General features: G+C 45.2%; 1 protein-coding gene across 1 annotated transcript in view; it reads left to right on the top strand.

Annotated features, from left to right (window-relative positions):
- Positions 1–284: 284 nt before the first annotated feature.
- The window catches only part of STEEP1 (STING1 ER exit protein 1), a 29,629-nt gene continuing 10,075 nt past the window's right edge, over positions 285–19,838 (top strand). The window contains exons 1-2 of the mRNA XM_066250104.1: positions 285–443; positions 6,443–6,560. Of these exons, the coding sequence (XP_066106201.1) occupies positions 320–443; positions 6,443–6,560 (242 nt within the window). The 5' untranslated portion in view covers positions 285–319. The remainder of the gene's footprint in view (positions 444–6,442; positions 6,561–19,838) is intronic.

Consider the following 19,838-nt stretch of genomic DNA (forward strand, 5'->3'; position numbering starts at 1 on the left):
GTCCTTTGTTTTATCTGGTTTTATATATTCATATATGTGCATATACATATGCATACATGTATAAAAACATGGATACAAAGTTTAAAAAATATCAAGAGTGTCCCAGGTAAAGCAGTCTCAGCTAACAGGCAGGGCAAAAGAGGTTCTTGGTGGCTCTGGACGGCCCCCAGCATCTCAGCCTAATGAGACAGCCCGGAAGTCCACATGACTACTGCTGACACATGATTAGAATTATTGTAAGGCTCATCGCGCGTCTGTGACGTCATTTCAACGCGACCCTTATTTTTGGCATCGAGTTTGTGGGTTTCTCCTGTGAACTATGCCTAAAGTTGTGTCCAGGTCGGTGGTCTGCTCCGACACCCGGGACCGGGAGGAATATGACGACGGCGAGAAACCGCTCCACGTCTACTATTGCTTGTGCGGCCAGATGGTTCTGGTGCTGGGTGAGTAGCGAGGAACTCCGGCGGTGGGGGTGGGGTGGGGAGCTCTGCGAGGAGCGAAACTTCGGCTCTGGAGGGTGATATTCTCTAGCTGTGATCTGGGAGCCACGGCTCTTTGAAGATTGGTGGGCTTTCCCTGGGCATCACATGCTCCTTACACATCCCAGCCCCACGCGGGGGCAGCTTTTCTGTTTATTTTATAACTCTGTATCCACATCTCCCTCAAACTAATTCCTTCAGAAAAAAAGATACTGTATCTTCCCCTCCTTTCACTCCACCTCTAGATGTAGCAATAACTCTTATGTTAAATGAAAAGAATACCCTTTCTGCCCTGGCCGGAAGCTCAATGGTTAGAGTTCTGTTAGAGATGGTTAGAGGTTGCGGGTTCTCTCTTTCCCTTCCTCTCTCTAAAATCAATAAATAAAAATTGAAAGAAAGGAAAAGAAATCCCTTCCTTGAGCCTACATTCTCCTCCAGCTATAACACTTACGTTTCTTTCTTTCTCTTTCTCTCTTTCTTTTTTTATAGCAAAACTTCTAAAAAGGGTTGCCTATACTGGCTGTTTCTGCATCCTCACTTCCAACTTGACCTCACTGCACACAGGCTTTCTTCCCACCTCATCATCGGGACATTTGTCAAAGTTAATAACTGGGCATATTACCAATTCCAGTAGTCAATCAATGGTCATTTTAGTCCCCATCTCAGCGGCATTTGATGGAGATGAGCCTTACATCCCTCATGAAACACTTTCTTCGTTTGCTCATTCTCCTGATTTTCCTCCTGCCTCGATTTTGCCCTTCTCAGTGTCTGGTTCCTTCTTCTGTCACAGACTTAGGCCTTGCAAGGCTGTAGGGCTCAGTCCTCTGACATGTTCTCAGTCTGCACTCACTCCCTAAGTGACCTCAACCATACCCAAGCTTTAAATACTATCTCTATGCTGATGACTCCCAAATGTTCATCTTTAACCTGCCCCTCTCCTCAAACTACAACCGCCTATTCCGTGTCTCCACTTGGTACCTGATGGGCCTCTCAGAGAGATCGTGTTCAAATTGACTTCATGATCCCCTACTCCCTGCTCTCTACTGTTCCCCTCAGTCTTCCCTGTTGCAGGCAGTGGTACCACAATTCCCCCAGTATCTCAGAATCACTCTTGATTTCTCTCTTTCTTAGACATTACATCTATCCAGTCCATCAATACATTCTGAAGGTGCTTCCTTGAACATCTATCCTCTAAAGAGGGACAAATATATGGTGACAGAAAATGATTTGACTTTGGGTGATGGGAACACAACACACTCAACAGTTCAAATACTATAGAGATGTTTACCTGAAGCCTATGTACTCTTTTATTATTATTATTATTATTATTATTATTATTGAGAGGTGGGGAAGCAGAGAGAGAGACTCCCACATGCACTGCAACCGGGATCCACCGGCAAGCCCACTACCAGGAGGTGCTCTGCCCATCCGGGGCCGCTGCTCTGTTGTGCAACCAAGCTGTTTTAGCACCTAAAGTGAGGCTGTGGTGCAATCCTCAGTGCTAGGGGCGAACTTGCTCAAACCCTTTGAGCCATGGCTGTGGGAAAGGAAGAGAGAGAGAAAGAGAAGGAGGAGGGGGGAGGGGGGAGAAGCAGATGGTCGCTTCTCCTGTGTGCCCTGACCCAGACTGCTGGGCAGTGCTCTACTGCTAAGCCAACTAGCCAGGGCCTATGTACTCTTATTAATCAATACCACTCCATTAAATATAATTTTCTAAATAAAATTAAAAAAGAAAATAAGCCCTGGCTGGATGGCTCAGTGGTAGAGTGTCAGCCTGGTGTGCAAGAGTCCCGGGTTCGATTCCCAGCCAGGGCACACGGGAGAAGCGCCCATCTGCTTCTCCACCCCTCCCCCTCTCCTTCCTCTCTGTCTCTCTCCTCCCCTCCCGCAGCCGAGGCTCCATTGGAGCAAAGATGGCCCGGGCACTGGGGATGGCCCCGTGGCCTCTGCCCCAGGTGCTGGAGTGGCTCTGGTCGCAACAGAGCAACACCCCAGATGGGCAGAGCATTGCCCCCTGGTGGGCATGCCGGGTGGATCCCGGTCGGGCGCATGCGGGAGTCTGTCTGACTGCCTCCCTGTTTCCAGCTTCAGAAAGATACAAAAAAAAAAAAAAATTAAAAAAGAAAATAGAAAATCTATCTAGAATCTGAGTACTTTTACCACCTCAATTTCTACCACTCAAATTCAAGCCATCAGCATCCCTCTCCTGGATTGCCACAGTAGTCTCTTGCTGTCTACTCTTTGTCCCCAGTGGTCTGGTTTGCACACAGCAGCCACAATCCTGTTTCAAAGCAGTAAAACACTGAAAATGAAAGTGAAGCCATGAGCCCGAGTCATCAGATCCCCAGCTACTCTTAGACTGCACCTCATAGCACTCTTCCCTGCTCACTGCACTCCAGCCACAGTGGTCTTAGTGGTCTTCTTTTTTTTACTTTTCACCTAATTTTGTAAAATTTTATTAATTTTTTACTTTATTGTGTTAACATGGAATTATGTGTCCCACCCAATATATCACCCTCACCCCCAAACAACGTGCCCCCATTGCACCCCCTTTGCTCCCTCCCCCTGACTCCCTCCCCTCCTTCTCTCTTCTTAGTGGTCTTCTTGATCTTTCTCCATCATGTCAACATATTTCTGCCCCCAGGCAGGGCCTCTGGGGTTGGTAGTTCCTCTGCCTCCACCACTCCTCCCTCAGTGCTTCCTCACATTGCAGTCAGGACTCTGCTAAAATGCCACTTTCTTAGAAAGCTCTTCCCTGGCTACCTTATCTAAAGTAGCGCCACTGTCACTCTTTGTCCTCTTACCCTGCCTGAGTTATGATAGTAGCACTTATTACTATCTGAGATTACTGTTCTGCCTCTTAATATTCTTCCTATTTTTTAAAAAAATTAAAAATATAAACATGTTTATTGTATTGATTTGAGAGAGGGAGAGACAGGAACAGTGGTCTGTCCCTGTATGTGCCCTGACCAGGGATTGAACCAGCAACCTCTGTGCTTCAGGACGATGCCCTAACCCAGTGATCCCCAACCATTTTTAGGCCACAGATGGTTTAATGTCAGATATATTTTCACGGACCGGCCTTTAGGGTGAGATGGATAAATGTATCACGTGACTGAGACAAGCGTCAAGAGTGAGTCTTAGACGGATGTAACAGAGGGAATCTGGTCATTTTTTAAAAATAAAACATCGTTCAGACTTAAATATAAGTAAAACGGAAATAATGTAAGTTATTTATTCTTTCTCTGCGGACTGGTAGCGGTCCGCCGCCCGGGGGTTGGGGACCACTGCCCTAACAAACTGAGCTATCCAGCCAGGGCCTTCCTAATTTTTTTTTTTGTATTTTTCTGAAGCTGGAAATGGGGAGAGACAGTCAGACAGACTCCCGCATGCGCCCGACCGGGATCCACCCGGCACGCCCATCGGGGCCACGCTCTGCCCACCAGGGGGCGATGCTCTGCCCCTCCGGGGCGTCGCTCTGCTGTGACCAGAGCCACTGTAGCGCCTGGGGCAGAGGCCAAGGAGCCATCCCCAGCGCCCGGGCCATCTTTGCTCCAATGGAGCCTTGGCTGCCGGAGGGGAAGAGAGAAACAGAGAGGAAGGAGGGTGGAGGGTGGAGAAGCAAATGGGCGCTTCTCCTAAGTGCCCTGGCCGGGAATCGAACCCGGGTCCCCCGCACGCCAGGCCGACGTTCTACCACCGAGCCAATCGGCCAGGGCCCTAATTTTTTTTATTAGTACTTATCACTATCCAAGATCACATTATATAATCATTAGTTTTAAATTTTCTGCCTCCTCTGCTTGACTGTAAACTTCATCAGGTCAGGCACTTGGTCTGCTTTGCTATTTGCTGAATCCCTAGCACAGTGTTAGATCTGCACCTGGGACATAGAGGACCCTTGCATATGTGCTGAATAAATGAATTTTCTTTTGACCGCCTAGAGTTGGGTCTGAATTCTTGTTCTGCTTCTTATTTAATGTGTGGCAAATCTCCTACCCTTTCTAAGCCTCAATTCCCTCATGTTTAGACTATGAATACTATCAATAAATGTCTCCTCCCACAGGTCGGTGAGAAGAGCAATGAGCTATCATGCAAACTGCCTGGTGATCTCTAACTCCCCTCTCTATCTCCTCTGTTCATCTCAAATCATTCCGATCACTGACTTCTCTGAAATCCGTTAGGTACTTAATTGGCATTATATCATTTTCCATCTATTTTATAACTGTACCTAATTTATTTCCTGTGTGTTTCATTGTTTTTGAATTAAAACTTCTCTAACTGGGTTGAGTTGTTGCATACTATATATAGCATACCACCTACCCTCTCCTTTTCCCAATGCCTTCCTCATAGGCATTGGGGGATGCCTGATTATCTCTTCTGATTCTAATGCATTATAACACAAACCAAGTACCTTGACACTTGAATCACAGAAATATTCATAAAACTTGACCTGTAGTTCTGAGAAGGACTTTCTTTTTCTTCTTTCTTCCAAGTGAGAGGAGGGGAGATAGAGAGACAGACTCCCGCATGTGCCCTGACTGGGATTCACCAGCCAACCCCCATCTGGGGCCATGCTCACAACCAAGCTATTTTTAGCGCCTGAGGTAGAAGCTCCATGGAGCCATTTCCAGTGCCTGGGTTCGATGCACTGGGACCATTTGAGCCATGGCTGCAGGAGAGGAAGAAAGAGAGAGAGAGAGAGAGAGAAAGAGAGAAAGAGAGAAAAAGAGGGAGGGGTAAGGGAGAGGGGTGGAGAAGCATGTGATCACCTCTTCTGTGTGCCCTGACTGGGAATTGAAACCAGGACATCCACATGGCTGGCCAATGCTCTACCACTGAGCCAACTGGCCAGGATAGGAAGGTCTTTTGAGATAATGTAATCTATCTGTCCTTCCAATAAAGTAAAAGACACTAAAAGAAAAAGTGATCTGCCAAAGATCACCAGGGTAGTAACAGAGCTGGGACTAAAATCCAGGTCTCCTGATAACCAAGTCATTTCTTTCTTTTTTTTTTTTTTTTTTTTTTTTTGTATTTTTCTGAAGCTGGAAACGGGGAGAGACAGTCAAACAGACTCCCGCTTGTGCCCGACCGGGATCCACCCGGCACGCCCACCAGGGGTCACGCTCTGCCCACCAGGGGGCGATGCTCTGCCCCTCCGGGGCGTCGCTCTGCCGCGACCAGAGCCACTCTAGCGCCTGGGGCAGAGGCCAAGGAGCCATCCCCAGTGCCCGGGCCATCTTTGCTCCAATGGAGCCTTGGCTGCGGGAGGGGAAGAGAGAGACAGAGAGGAAGGAGGGGGGGTGGAGAAGCAAATGGGCGCTTCTCCTATGTGCCCTGGCCGAGAATCGAACCTGGGTCTCCCGCACACCAGGCCAACGCTCTACCGCTGAGCCAACCGGCCAGGGCTAACCAAGTCATTTCTTTCCGTTTTTTGTTTTATTTTCCGTTTTCCTGGTTGTTGTTTTTTTGTATTTTTCTGAAGTTGGAAACGGGGAGGCAGTCAGACAGACTCCCACATGCGCCCGACTGGAATCCACCAGGGGGCGATGCTCTGCCCTTCTGGGCCATTGCTCTGTTGCATCTAGAGCCATTCTAGTGCCTGAGGCAGAGGCTACAGAGCCATCCTCAGTGCCCAGGCCAACTTTGCTCCAATGGAGCCTCGGCTGCGGGAGGGGAAGAGAGAGACAGTAAGGAAGGAGAGGAGGAGGGTGGAGAAGCAGATGGGCGCTTCTCCTGTGTGCCCTGGCTGGGAATCGAACCCGGGACTCCTGCACACCAGGCCGACGCTCTACCACTGAGCCAACCAGCCAGGGCCCAAGTCATTTCTAGTTGGGAAATTCAGTAATAGTCTTCAATAAGCTTAGTGATTATAGTAAAACTTACAGGGCCCTATTGAAAACTTCTGATTGTCTCAGGGTATTTTTCAGTGACTCTAGTGACCAAATCTGTTTCCATTACTTCAGACTGTCAGTTGGAGAAATTGCCCATGAGGCCCCGGGATCGGTCCCGGGTGATTGATGCTGCCAAACATGCCCACAAGTTTTGTAACACGGAAGACGAGGAGACTGTGTATCTCCGCAGGTAAGAGGTTGATGTTCTTTGTTTTCTTTTTTTTTAAGCAAAAGTTAGGGAAGACAATAAGACATACTCTCGTATGTGCTGGACTGGGATCTACTTGGGATCCATCTGTGACCAGTGCTCAAGTACCAAGCTAATTTTAGTGCCTGAGGCTGATGCTTGGACCAACCGAGCCTCTGACTCTGCGAAGGGAAGAGAGAGAGAGAAGGGGGAGAGAGAGGAGAAAAGAAGCAGATGGTTACTTTTCCTGTGTGCCCTGACTGGGAATCAAACCCAGGATGTCTGCATGCCTGGCAGACACTTTATCCACTGATCCAACTGGCCAAGTCCTAGAGGTTGATGTTCTTTGTCTAGGATTTCTTTATTGTGTTGGGGTATAGTTTTGAAGACTGTAAATACCACATCTAGTGATGAACAGGTCATTCATTTAGGCCCAGTACATTGATGTTTGTGGTAGATCTCTAAGTTCTGTTAACGCAACAATACCTTTATTGTGCTTTGTTGAAATGGCGCTAGGATGTGAGTCTATTGTTATTTGAGAGCTGTAATTTTTTTTTTTGCAAGTTGAACAGGTTCATTCAACCTGTAACCTCTTAGAGCATACTATGTGTAGACACTGATCCAGGGAACACATCTGTGAAGATGAATAAAATACCATCCTTACCATTAAAGAGCTTATGGCTCAGTGAGAGAACAGGCTACCTATTGTGATATGAGGAAATACTGGTGTGGTGAACAGAAGGCTATAGGAAAACATAGGAGTGGCTCATTCTGCCTGAATGTGGGTCAGGAAAGAGAGAAATTGATGATGGCATTTGTGTTTGGCCTTGAACTAGGAGTGCACAAAGTAGATGAGGGGAAAGAGGAACATGACAGACGGAGGGAATATAGACACAATAAGAGCATCAAATATGCCCTGGCTGGATAGCTCAGTTGGTTAGAGCAGGGGTTGGGAACCTATGGCTCATGAGCCAGATGTGGCTCTTCTGATGGTTCCATCTGGCTCGCAGACAAATCTTTAATAAAAAATAATAATAACGTTAAAAATATAAAACATTCTCATGTATTACAATCCATTCATTTCCTACCGCTCATGTTCATGGTTGCGGGTGGCTGGAGCCAATCACAGCTGTCCTCCGGGACAACACCAAATTTTTATTGAATAATGCGTAATATACACGGGTCATTGTATGGCTCTCACGGAATTACATTTTAAATTATGTGGCGTTCATGGCTCTCTCAGCCCAAAAGGTTCCCGACCCCTGGGTTAGAGCATCATCCTGATACACAGAGGTTGCAGGTTTGATCCCTGATCTGTTCCTGTCTCTCTCTCTCTCTTCCTCTCTCACTAAATTCAATAAATAAATAAAAAATTAAAGAGCTTCAAATATGTATGTTTGGGAAATTTGAGTAGTCCTTGGTGGCTAGATCCCAGGAAGGGGTTCATGCCTCCTGGGATAAGGACAATAAACTGCTGAAGTAGACAAGTTTGATCCTTGTCTGTAGGCAATGGCCATCTCCTTGTTGTAAGCAGAGGGGTGGCATGGTTAGATCTCTTAGATTAGGGAGTCCTTGGTATGTATGGGGAATTGAAACCTGGGAAGGGATAAAATTACATAGAAAGATTCTAGAGCAAGAAGAAGAGAGGATTGAAAATACAATCCTCGGAAACATTGACATTTAAAAAGATAAAATAATTGGAACAGAACCAGGAGAACCTAGTGATGTGGAAAACAGGAGAGGACAGCATTTCAAGAAGTATGGGTGAACCTGACCAGGTGGTGGCGCAGTACATAGTGTCGGACTAGGATGCGGAGGACCCAGGTTCAAAACCCCAAGGTTGCTGGCTTGACCTTGGGCTCATCCAGCTTGAGCAGAGGTTCACCAGCTTAAGTGAGGAGTCGCTGGCTTGAGCGTGGGATCATAGACATGATCCCATGTTTGCTGGCTTGAGCCCAAGGTCACTGGCTTGAGCAAGAGGTCACTCTCTCTGCTGTAGCTCCCAGTCAAGGAACATACGAGAAAGCAATCACTGAACAACTAAGGAGCTGCAATGAAGAATTGATGCTTCTCATCTCTCTCCCTTCTTGTCTGTGTGTCTGTCCCGATCTGTCCCTCTCTCTGTCTCTGTCAAAAAAAAAAAAAAAAGAAGTGGGGGTGGTGGTCATCAGCAGGTATCAGATGCCACAGAGAGGTCAACCCCAGGGAATTAAAGAGTCCATCCATTCATTCAGCAAATATTTCATTGATCGATCTCCTACCATGTGCCGGGTACAGTCCTAGAAACCTGGGATATCTTGCTATACCAGTTTGCTAATCTGGGTGGCTTAAAACAACAGAAATTAATTATCTCACAGTTTGGGAAGCTGGAAGCCTGAAATTAATTATCTCACAGTTTGGGAGGCTGGAAGCCTGAAATGAAGGTGTCAGCAGAGCCATGCTCTCTCTGAAGGTTCAAGGGGAGGAGACTTCCTCGCCCCCTAGCCTCTGGTGTTTGCTAGCCATCCTTGGTATTTCTTAGCTTGTTAGATACATTGTTCTCATCTCTGTCCACATTTCCTTATGGCCTTCTCTTGTGTCTCTGTTCCTGAGTTTCTTCTCTTCTTCTTATAAGGACACCAGTCACATCAGATTAAGGGCACATCCTCCTCACATACATGACGTCATCTGAACTAATTATATCTGCAGCAACCCTCTTTTCAAATAAGGCCACATTCTGAGGTTCCTGGAAAAACATTACTTTTTAAGGCGTACTATCCAACCCAGTACGACCAGTAAACAAAGAACCCTGCCCTTGTGGAACTTACATTCTAATGTTGAATAGAAAAAACTACAGGTCAACACCTTTGTGTCGACACCTAGCTATGTTTGTTTAAGAAACAAAACTGCCATGATCCCACGCTAATGAAAAATAATTAGAAACCATTGTTAGGTGACATTCAGTAGCAAATCAAGCACCATTTTGACAACGGGGCTTCCAGAATTGTGCCATTGAAGAGAATTTTGGTTTTATACAATATACAGCCAGGGGCACAAATTATAATAAAACATGGTGCTCACAAAGGAAGGCCCTACAGGAAATATCGGGGAAACACTTCATTGTGGCACTTAGAAAGGTTTACAAATAACATGCCGTATCTAAAGCTAATCCATTCTCTTGTGCTCTTTCTCCCTCCATTGATATTTATTTAAGTTTTTGATTTTGAAAATTATTAACTATCTAGGAACAGAAATATTATTAATTATATATTTATATAACATTACATATATAATATGACATATATGATATTGAAAGACTACATGTTATTCAGTTAATACAGAGAGTAACTTAATAACACAATTAGGCCGCAGACTCCTGGGACACTATAAGGCAGATGCCGTCAGTTCTAGGCCAGAAAACTGCATGGCCCTCGGCTGAAGTAGGAGCCCTGGAATCCAATCAGCTCAATCCTGGAGTGAGCCAGCTTCAGGCCCAGCCTCGGTGTTGGGTACTGCCCAGCCCTGTGGTCTCTGGCCAAGTGATTTTGTTGGGCCATAGAGTTCTTAGAGCAGGGGTCCCCAAACTTTTTACACAGGGGGCCAGTTCACTGTCCCTCAGACCAGTGGAGGGCTGGAATATAAAAAAAAAAAACTATGAACAAATCCCTATGCACACTGCACATATCTTATTTTAAAGTAAAAAAACAAAACTGGAACAAATGCAATATTTAAAATAAAGAACAAGTAAATTTAAATCAACAAACTGACCAGTATTTCAATGGGAACTATGGGCCTGCTTTTGGCTAATGAGATGGTCAATGTCTGGTTCCATATTTGTCACTGCTAGCCGTAACAAGTGATATAACACGCTTCCGGAGCCTGACGCGTCCATCCCGCGTCACTGGAAGTAGTACTGTACCTGAGCAATGCCGTGCTTTGCGGCACCGCCACATATAGTGCTCCAGGAGAGTGCTCCTCGAGAGTGCTCCTCTCACTGACCACCAATGAAAGAGGTGCCCCTTCCGGAAGTGCGGTGGGGGCCGGATAAATGGCCTCAGGGGGCCGCATGCAGCCCGTGAGCCATAGTTTGGGGACCCCTGTCTTAGAGTTTACCAACAAGGTATGGTAAATTTCCCGCTGATTGACATAGTTTCTCCTCTAATCATAACCTGTGTGCTCTCCGACTGGCCAGGGTAGGATTTTGTTCTGCTCCTTACCCTTCCTTTTCTGTAGCCACCTGAGCTTGGAAGCAGCAGTTACTGAAAATATAGCAGCCTGCCCAGCACAGGCCTGGAACTCGTCACTTTCCACCGCGAAGTGTCTCCATTCTGAGTACCTCTCCTTGGACACTGCTGTACCCCAGTCCTCTCTCCTTCTTCTCCCACACCCCCGGCTGTGAATCAGTGGGTGAATCTCTGTCTGTGTCTTCATCACCCATGCCTTCCTGGGTGCTGCCTCCTTCCTTGATTTCTCTGAGGTTGATCCTTCTACTTCCTTGGCTTTCTCAGTCTTCTGGATTCTTCTGCTTGCCCCTTAAATGTTGGTGTTCCCTAGGGCTCTGACCTTGACTTTCTCCTCTCTGCCTTTATACTGTCTTTGGACATTCTCATCACCTCTTGTGGCATCAGTTACATGTGTATGCTGATGACTCACAAAATCTAGATCTGCCTATGTTTTTCTCCTGCGGCGGGAATGTATACCTAACCGCCTTCTCTGCCTCCTCACCTGATGTTCTACCTCAGGTGCAATGCGACTTAAGGCCAAACTCATCCTTTCTCTAATGTGGAATGTATTACAGATTGGGTCACTCAGCACCACTCCAAATCTTCTTTTATCTCACCTGTATACTAGTGTGTATAAAGTTAGGATATGGCCTGGCATGTGGTGGCGCAGTGGATAAAACATCTACCTGGAATGCTGAGGTCACCAGTTCAAAACCCCTGGCTTCCCCGGTCAAGGCACAGACAATAAGCAACCACTGAACAACTAAGTGCAGCACTGTGAGTTGATTCTTCTCACTCAGCCCTCCCTCTGTAAAATCAATAAGTAAAATTTTTTAAAAGTTAGGTTATGGCCCTGGCCAGTTGGCTGGCATGAGGGGGACCCGGGTTTGATTCCCGGCCAGGGCACATAGGAGAAGCGCCCATTTGCTTCTCCACCCCCCCTCCTTCCTCTCTGTCTCTCTCTTCCCCTCCCGCAGCCAAGGCTCCATTGGAGCAAAGATGGCCCGGGCGCTGGGGATGGCTCCTTGGCCTCTGCCCCAGGCGCTAGAGTGGCTCTGGTCGCGGCAGAGCAACGCCCCGGAGGGGCAGAGCATCGCCTCCTGGTGGGCAGAGCGTCGCCCCCTGGTGGGCAGAGTGTAGCCCCTGGTGAGCGTGCTGGGTGGATCCCAGTGGGGCGCATGCGGGAGTCTGTCTGACTGTCTCTCCCCGTTTCCAGCTTCAGAGAAAAAAAAAGTTAGGTTACATATTACATCCCCCCCCAAAAAAAAACCCCTCTAAGATTCTGAATGTGACTTTGCTTTTGCCAAGTAAAAGGGATAAAAGCAGAAGTTGATGGGTGTGGCTTCCAAGGAAAACCATTTTTTTACTCTTCTGACTTCTTTCTGCTTTTTGGAAAACGGACTTGCTCATTGGAGTACTGGCAGCCGTCCTGGACTGGGAAGGAAAGGCCATGGAAAGGCAGAGCTTTCACCATGCTATTCTCGGGTCACAGCCATTGCCAGGAGCCACCTTTCTCTCAGTTTCTCTTTTTTTTCCAGAGACAGAGAGAGAGTCAGAGAGAGGGACAGATAGACAGTTATGGAGAGAGATGAGAAGCATCAATCATCAGTTTTTCGTTGTGGCACCTTAGTTGTTCATTGATTGCTTTCTCGTATGTGCCTTGACCATGGGCCTTCAGCATACCAAGTGACCCCTTGCTCAAGCCAGTGACCTTGGGTCCAAGCTGGTGAACTTTGCTCAAACCGGATGAGACCACACTCAAGCTGGCGACCTCGGGGTCTGGAACCTGGGTCCTCTGCATCCCAGTCTGATGCCCTATTCACTGCGCCACCGCCTGGTCAGGCTCAATTTCTTTTAAAGGAGAACAAACTTGTGCTGAAGCCACAGCAGTCAGATCTCTGTAACTATCAGCCAAACACAATTCCTTCATTTTCTTCCTCCTACAGCAACACCACCATTCATGCAGTGGCCCAAGGCAGAAATCTGGGAGCCTGCACTCTCTTCTCTCACCCATCCCTGCCCCACACCCCGCTCACACCCACTCCCTCCCCATGTACTCCTCACTTCTACCTTCTAATCCAGTGCTTCTCAACTTTTTGAAGTCAGGGTGCATTTAAAATCCTACAAATAATTGTAGATGCATTATATACAAATTTTTGAGAAATATGTTATAATAATTAAGCAAATATTAAAGAAAAAATATAAAGTCCAAATGTGCTTTTATGGTAATTAAACAAAATAAATATGACAAAATTAAATTTATTCTGACATTAAAGAACATTTTTATGTTACATTTTTTGAGTTATGCTTTTTAGAATTTGTAAAAAAGAAGGGTTAAAAATAAAAAAATGACAAAAAAGTTATCTTTATATATAGATACATTCTTAGTAAGATTTAGTAAATTTGGCAGGTCCCGGTGTGAATTTGTTAAGTTTTTTTATTCTTATGTTTATGAGAAACATAAGCCTGATGTGTCCTAGCAATTTCTTCAATGTTTGGGTATATATTTGATTTTTATTTATTTATTATTTACTCATTTTAGAGAGGAGAGGGAGAGACAGAGAGAGAGACAGAGAGAGGAGAGACAGAGAGAGAGAAGGGGGGAGGAGCTGGAAGCATCAACTCCCATATGTGCCTTGACCAGGCAAGCCCAGGGTTTCAAATGGGCGACCTCAGCATTTCCAGGTCGACGCTTTATCCACTGCGCCACCACAGGTCAGGCTGGGCATATATTTGAAAGGGAAACTCTCATTTCCTCATCAGTACATTGAAGAATTCTTCTCTTTTTACTCTTAATTGTGTTGAGGGTAGAAAATTCTAATTCACATAAATAGGATGTTGAAAATTTTAGTAAAATATTTAAAATTTTTTTTAGATATTGTCACATATTCTTCTTTTATAGAAATCCAAAAGGCTTCAAAAGACAATTCCTTATGTTTAATCATCAATCCACGATCAGTGGATATAGCTGCCAGTTCTACTTCTGTTAATGTTAAATCAATTGAAGCTTCCGTGAATGGGTTTCTAATCCAATCATATTGTTCAGTGTTAAGTGATGGAAAATGCTATAAATTAAATTCTGCCCGTCAGCCTTCAAGTCCTATTTTATTTACACTTAACTTTTGCTCACTTCCAGAATCGGATTCTTCAATATCATGCTTCTTTTTGAGAAGTCTATCCATTTTATTTGGGTGTATTTATCTAAAAATAATATAATGATGTGTTAATAATAAATTATATAATAATGATGTGTTAACAAAAATAGCGGTATTTCTGTAATGAAATGGTATAATAGAGTAACTAACCATACTTATTTTTATATCTGGGCACATGCTGCGAACCAGTGCAGCTAGTAATTCCAGGTCCCGAATGGGAACAGTGCAGAATTAAGAAAATACGGGGTCGGAGGGCCCTGTAATTGCTGCAAAGCGTGCCCCAAAACCGCATCTTGCTTTTTATTTATAGGGCAAAGTGGGCCATTAGCAAATTAATGAGATCTTTGATCATTTTTCCAAGGCAACCCAAGAATTTTACCAAGTGCAGAAAACCCCCACCATCCATATCATCTTAACTTGACACCAAACAAAGGATAGAAGACACTTGCCTCCAGTCTTTCCAGGGAACAGGGGGGGTAGTGTAAACAATCCAGCACCACAGCTTAACAGCCTTTTGCAACCTAATCAGGGAAATGAGGTGGGGGGTTGGGCAGACTGTCACTTTATAGCCAATTCCCCACACCTCTGTCTCCCCAAAATCTAAACTCCAAAACCCTGTTGGTTTTTGGTCCCCAACAGGCACATATTTCTCTGGAATACCATAGGGCACACCTGGAAATCTTCTAGGGCACACCAGTGCACCTGGCGCACACTTTGAGAACCACTGTTCTAATCTCTCTTGCGGCTGCCTACTCATGTTTAGTCCTGCAACACAGCCATCATTCTGGTGCCCAATGTCACTTGCTTAAGCTGTCGAAGTGGCCTTTACCTGGCCTTTTGCTTTTAGTTTCACTCTCCTGCCTGAATGCTCTCAAATGCACATTATGTCAATCCCCTACTTCAGATCTTTCAGTGACTCTTCATGACCTACAACAGTCAGTGCCTTTCAAACGTTTTGAGACAATGAATCCTTTCTCCAAATGAACTTCTTACCCAGAAGAATAAAAAAGCAGGAAGCTGCTCTGATTGAGGAAGAGTTGAGCCCAGCCCATTAAGGGCTCCCTCCCTTCCCCTATCTGATTTCATTCATGAGTCATTGTGGAGCACAATTTTAAAAAATCCTGGATAGCAGGATAAAATCTGAGCCTGAAGGCTCTCTGCAATCTGGCCTGGCCTGCCTATTTACCCTCATCTCCTGGTATGCCCTTGATTTTTTTTATTTGATTTTTTATTAATCAACAAACATTTACCGTCTTGTATAGTTTCCATGGGTCAGGAATTCAAGAGCAGCTTAGCTGGTGATTGTGCTCTCATGAGGCTGTGGTTAAGACATTGCCCATGGGTGCAGTCATTGGAGGTTTTGATTGGTGCTCGAGTTTCTACTTCCAGGGTGGCTCACTTGCATGATTGGCAGCTGAGTGCTCAGTGTAGGGGAAAGCCTCAGTTCCTCACCACAGGGATCTTCTGCAGGGCTGCTTGAATAGCCTTGTGACTTGGCAGCTGGCTTCCCCGAGTGTGAGTAATCCAAGAAGGCAAGGCAGAAACCACAATGTCTTTTATGTCCAAGACTCAGAACTCACACCCTATCTTTTCTTCAATGTCCTATTGGTGTCACAGGTCAACCCTATTCATTGTGGGATGGGACTGTACAAGAGTGTCAATACCAGAAATCAAGGATCCTTGGGCGCCATCTTAGAGGCTGTCTACCGCAAGCACGGAGAATGTTTTATTTTGTTTTCAGCCTTCCCTATCGCATATATTCCTAGAGATTAAGGGTAGAAAAGACAACCAAGTTCAATGAGTCTAAATATATAGCTCATATTAATAACTTTTTAATAATCATAGCATTTAAAAGATCTGTCTCATTTACATTAGAGTCTCAATATCTCCAAAAGATGAACTTTTTGAGAGTAAGAACCCTGCCTCGATCAATTTCTATAAACTTGACAGGATTCCATTTGTGGTAGGAATTTGAAGGTGAACTCATTGGGAAACATACAGCCCCCTTGGTTTGATATTCCTGTGCTTTGAAAGCTCCAGCTTATAAAATTGGTTTATAAGATTCCAAAAGTCAGTTGCATGATGAATCTTTCCCTTCAGGCTGAGGTTGAATTTAGAATCCCAGTAGGAACCAGATGGCGCACACAAGATGGAAAATATTGCTAGAGCCCTAGTCAGGTGATGTTAGCAAATGGAGCACAATTGACGTAAGTAACACTTCTAAGCAGGGAGGCGAAGTGTTAAAGATGGTGGAGATCACAGACATTGAACTTACACCTCAGGCAGCACCACTGTATCTTTTCTCATTCTGTGGGTTGCCTTTTCACTTTTGTTTGTTTGTTTATTTGCTTTTTGGGTTTCTTTTGCAAGAGAGAACAGGACAGACAGGGACAGACAGACAGAAAGGGAGAGAGATGAGAAGCATCAGTTCTTCATTGCAGCACCTTAGTTGTTCATTGACTGCTTTCTCATATGTGCCTTGACTGGGGGGATCCAGCAGACTGAGTGACCCCTTGCTCAAGCCAGCGACCTTGGGCTCAAGCTGGTGACCATAGGGTCATGTCTATGATCCCATGCTCAAGCTGGTGAGCCCGCACTCTAGCCAGTGACCTGGGGGTTTCAAACCTGAGTCCTCAGTGTCCCAGGTTGATACTGTATCCACTGCACCACCACCTGGTCAGGCAGCCTTTTCACTTTCTTGATGGTATTCCTAGAAGTGCAAAAGTTTTTAATTTTAATTAAATCCCATTTTTCTATCCTATGACTGCCTGTGCTTTATTTAGATTTCCTGTTTCTTTTCCAGTGAGTGTTGGTAGTTTGTGTCATTCTATTGTTCTAGGATTTGTCCATTTCATCTAGGTCCCTGGTCGGCAAACTGCAGCTTGCAAGCCACATGCGGCTCTTTGGCCCCTTGAGTGTGGCTCTTCCACAAAATACCACATGCGGGCACTACCTCGATAAGGAATGTACCTACCTATATAGTTTAAGTCTAAAAAATTTGGCTCTCAAAAGAAATTTAATCGTTGTACTGTTGATATTTGGCTCTGTTGACTAATGAATTTGCCAACCACTGATCTAGGTTATTTAATTTGATGGTGTATAAGTATTCATACTGTAATCTTGAAATCTTTTTTGTCTGTAAGACCTCTAGTACTCCTTTGATTTTTTAAGGGCTGGTAACAGACTATTTGTTTCTTTTTAATTTTTTTTTGTATTTTTCTTAAATGAGAAGCAGGAGGCATAGAGACAGACTCCCGCATGCGCCCCACCAGGATCCACCGGGCATGCCCACTAGGGGGCGATGCTCTGCCCATCCGGGGCATTGCTCCACCATACTAGCACCTGAGGCAGAAGCCATGCAGCCATCCTCAGCACCTGGGCCAGGTTGCTCCAGTGGAGCCTTGACTGCGGGAGGGGAAGAGAGAGATAGAAGGAAGGAGAGAGGGAGGGGTGGAGAAGCAGATGGGCGCTTCTCCTGTGTACCCTGGCCGGGAATCAAAACCAGGACATCCATATGCCAGGCCGATGCTTGACCACTAAGCCAACCGGCCAGGGCCTCTTTTTAATTTTGAATTTTAATTTGAAAGTAAGACTATTTGTAATTCTCTGAATATGTTGTGCTGTTTTGCCTTTGCACATGGTACTCCCTCTGCCTGAAATACCATTTTCTGTCAGGATTGTCAGCTTGCATCACCTCGTCATGAAGCCTTCCACGCTTGCCTCATACAGGTTGGCCACTCCAACCTCTGTGTTCCCATTACACTGTATGTCTTTTTCCACTTCAGAACTTACCTCCATGATTATAATTTTCCTTACTAAACCAAATTATTAAAATAATTAATTTGACCAGTATTTACTGAACGTCTATTTTGTTTCCAGTACTTTGTTCAGCTCTGCAGATAGAGGGGTGAGACAGACAGGCATGGTCTCCATTGATTTCGGATCTCATGGACCTTACAGTTTAGAGGGATGACAGAAAAATAAAGTAATCATGATTATGGAAGGTCGTATGAATGCAGCAACGGGCTCATACAGAGATTCACATGAGAACCTCTTAGAAAAGGTAGTCAGGGATGGCCTCTATGACTAGGTGATGTTTGAACTAAGACCTAAAAAATGAGAATGAGACAGTTGTGGCAAAGTGGTCAGAAGAGCATTCCAGACAGGGAAAAGAGCGTGTGTGAAGATCAGAGGTGAGAAAGCACTTGGTGGTTCAAAGAACTGAAGGAAGACTGGTGTGGTTCGTACATAGTGAGAGAGGGAATGTATGCGTTGAGGCAGGGGCCCAGTTACGGACTCAGTTGCTGCCTGGTAGGCCATGCTAACAAGTTTTTATTTTATTCTAGGTGTCTTGAAAAGTCTTTTTTTTTTCTTTAGAGAGAAAGAGAGAGGGACAGACAGAAAGGGAGAGAGATGAGAAGCAGCAACTCATAGTTGTGGCACCTTTGTTGTTCATTGATTGCTTTTCATATGTGCCTTGACTGGGGGGCTACAGCAGAGCCAGTGACCCCTTGCTTAAGCCAGCGACCTTGGTCTCAAGCCAGCAACCTTTGGGCTCAAACCAGCGACCATGTGGTCATGTCTATGATTCCACGCTCAAGCCAGCAACCCCGCTTTCAATCTGGCAGTCTCAGGGTTTCAAACCGAGGTCCCCAGCATCTCAGACTGACACTTTATCCACTGCACCACTGCCTGGTCAGGCCACATTATTTATTTGATCACATAAATATCTAAAATTTTCATGGGGGGGGAAAAGTCAAAGACAGATATCAAACTGGGGAAGAAATATTTGCAAGGCCACTTAACATTTGCATCTTAATATACAATAAAATGTACAATAAAAAAGATTACTCAATAGGCAAAGGGTAGGAACTGACAGTCCACCCCCACAAAAGAAAATTAAATATGTGAAACGATGCCTAGCTTCATTCTTTAAAAAAAAAAAAAAAGTACAAATTATGAGATCACATTTCTCACATGCCAGATTGGCAAAAGTGTACTTTAATAAAATACTGTGTTGTTCTGACCGGACAGCTCTGTTGGGTGGACATCGTCCCGAAGCGCAGAAGTTGCTGGTTTGATCCCCAGTCAGGGCACATACAGGAGCAGATTATGGTCCTCTCTCTCTCTCTCTCTCTCTCTCTCTCTCTCCTTTATCTTGTTTTGAAATCAATAAAGTAAACAAACAAAAATAATTAGCCTATTGCCCTGATCAAGTAGCTCAGTTGGTTGGAGCATCGATCCAGAGCTCAGAGGTTGCCGGTTTGATCCCCGGTCAGAGCACATACAGGAGCAGATAGATGTTCCTATATCTCTCTCCCTCTCTTCCTTCCTCTCTAAAATCTACACAATAAACATTAATATATATATACTGTGTTGGTGAGACTTTAGGGAACAGGAACTATTACATTGGTGATAGGAGTATAAATTAATTCAGCTTCTCTAGACAAGTGTCTATCAGAATTTAGAGTGGTTACACTTCCAGGAATTTATCCAACAATTAAAAGACATTTGGTTCAGGCCTGACCTGTGGTGGCGCAGTGGATAAAGCGTCGACCTGGAAATGCTGAGGTTGCCGGTTCGAAACCCTGGGCTTGCCCGGTCAAGGCACATATGGGAGTTGATGCTTCCAGCTCCTCCCCTCGTCTCTCTCTGTCTCTCCTCTCTCTCTCTCTCTCTTTCTCTCTCTCTCTCTCTCTCTCTCTCTCTCTCCCTCTCCTCTCTAAAATGAATAATAATAATAAAAAAGACATTTGGTTCACTCATACAAAGGCATAGAATACAGACCTTATAAAGAATGAAGCAGCTCAACTGACCGGGCAGTGGTGCAGTGGATAGAGCATCAGACTGGGATGCGGAGGACCCAAGTTCGAGACCCCAAGGTCACCAGGTGAGCGTGGGCTCATCTGGTTTGAGCAAAGCTC

This window comes from Saccopteryx bilineata, chromosome X (assembly GCF_036850765.1).
Source record: "Saccopteryx bilineata isolate mSacBil1 chromosome X, mSacBil1_pri_phased_curated, whole genome shotgun sequence".
Lineage (NCBI taxonomy): Eukaryota > Metazoa > Chordata > Mammalia > Chiroptera > Emballonuridae > Saccopteryx > Saccopteryx bilineata.